At 32.7% G+C, this 2021-nt stretch overlaps 1 protein-coding gene across 1 annotated transcript in view; it reads left to right on the forward strand.

The window, feature by feature from the left end:
• The window catches only part of LOC100945761 (ovostatin homolog 2-like), a 55343-nt gene that overhangs the window by 11312 nt on the left and 42010 nt on the right, over nucleotides 1–2021 (forward strand). Inside the window, 1 exon segment of the mRNA XM_023509145.1 lies at nucleotides 1814–1925. Coding sequence (XP_023364913.1) covers nucleotides 1814–1925 — 112 coding nt within the window.

Below are 2021 nucleotides of genomic sequence, written 5' to 3' on the forward strand. Positions count from 1 at the left end.
TTTTTTTTTTTAACCTAAATTCTTTAGGGGGATAAAAATCACACCAATCAGTGAAGATTCCTAATTGAATTTTTTAGATTGGGGTACTCATGATGTATAGATTTCACATGTAATTTCTGAAAAAGACCATAAAATATTGCTGTACTATTGTTTATCCATGATAATAAGTACACCTTCTCCCACTAGGTACACCTATGGTCAACCTGTGCAAGGGAAGGCCCAAATCCGGGTGTGCAAAGAAACTATTCCTTCGAGCAACTGCAAGAAAGATGACAATGACATATGTGAGCAATTTATTGCACAGGTACAGACCAAGATCTTTATTCCAAAGAAAAAAAAGATTCTTGCTCATTTTTCATTAGATCTCTTTCTTTGGTTCCAGTTATAGAAGGGACTTACCACTATTTTCATTTTCTTGATAATGGAAGTTACCACTAAATAAGGTAAAGAGTGAGAGGAAAATATAATGTTTAACCCTAGTCTCTTATTCTACAGACCATGTCAATTGTTATCCACCTATGAACTCACAGGAATTTTAGATTTTTAAATATCTTATTGGCTTTATTGTCTTCTATACTGTCTCAGTAGCCTCCCTGATCTTTCTCTGGAAAATTATTCATCCTTTAAATAAGTGAGTCTGTGATATTACTCACCTTGCATCCTAGATTCACTCTTATGAAAACAACTTATTGCAACACAGGGCATCCGTATTTATTACTTCAGGTTTGCAGTGTATAATTGAAGCCACCGTTTGCTTTCTCCATCTACTTCCTTAACCTTAGGTAAACAACTCTATCTCTCAGATTGCCTTGGACTTCCAAAAGTGTAATTTATACATGCCTCATAGTTTATATTTTAGGTCTGGTTGTCCTAACATTACTCACCAAATTTGGTGAGCATCCTCTAAGTAAATAGTAATAATTGGCCAAGACAGGCAGAAACTTATCTTTATAAAACATGAAGGTTAAAAAAGTTGAAGTGGTATTCTTTCACGTCAACATTACTGAAAAAAGTTTTTCCCTCAAACTGGCCACTCTTTATTATGATGTTTTAATTTGACTACAGTATAATTAGGCAAAATGAAATGGATTTTGTTTTGTTGGTGATATAACAGCTGATAGTCCAGAGGAGCACATACTCTGGTTCAGAATACATAGTTAGCACCAATATCTTTTAACAGTGACAATTTACTTAACATACCTGAGTTTCTGATCATTCACACATATAACAGGAATAGTAACAGTACCTAAATCATACAATAATTTTGAGAATCAAATGAATTAATATATTCCCTTTAACATTTTAAATTTGGAATTAATAAACATTTTATTTTGAAATACAACTAAATCTATTAATCTGATTATTGATGTTACTGGTGAAAGATTATCTATGGGTTTTTCCTTATTTTAAGTGAACAATTTACCTTAATAGGTGGTGTTGGTTTCGGTGTTATGTATTTGATAACTGCTTCTGTTCCACCTGTGTATAGTGCCTCTCAAGATGATTTAATTTCTTACTCTTAAAACATTGTTCTGCATTACTTTCCAATCTTTAATCTCTTCCCATCTACAATGTTTCCAGGAGAATTTCTTAAAATGTATAAAATATAGATTACTTTTTTGGCTTGTTTGAAATGCTGATGTCAATATTCTATTCCTCCTCCTCCTCCTTTTATTCTTTAGTTATTTCAACAATTTTGTGAGGTACCGCCATGGGCAGTAAAGACAGGGTGTCACATATCCATGTTAAAACTCTATATTTTTAAAGTCTCTTGGATTTCTAACGTTTTTTATGCCTTCTTTTTATTTTTCAGTTGAAACATGGTTGTGTTTCTCGAATTGTAAATGCAAAAGTTTTCCAACTCTATTATTCAGAATTGCTTAAACCATTTTACATTACGGCAATTGTTACAGAATTTGGAACAGGTAATGATTGTATTTTATGGACATCCTGGGGGTATATGGCAGCTTAGTGGGAAGAAACTTACTGAATTTGCACTATGCACAAAATCCAGACCAATT

The sequence above is a fragment of the Otolemur garnettii genome, unplaced genomic scaffold (genome assembly GCF_000181295.1).
Source record: "Otolemur garnettii isolate 467f Iridium unplaced genomic scaffold, OtoGar3 scaffold00423, whole genome shotgun sequence".
NCBI classification, from domain to species: Eukaryota; Metazoa; Chordata; class Mammalia; order Primates; family Galagidae; genus Otolemur; species Otolemur garnettii.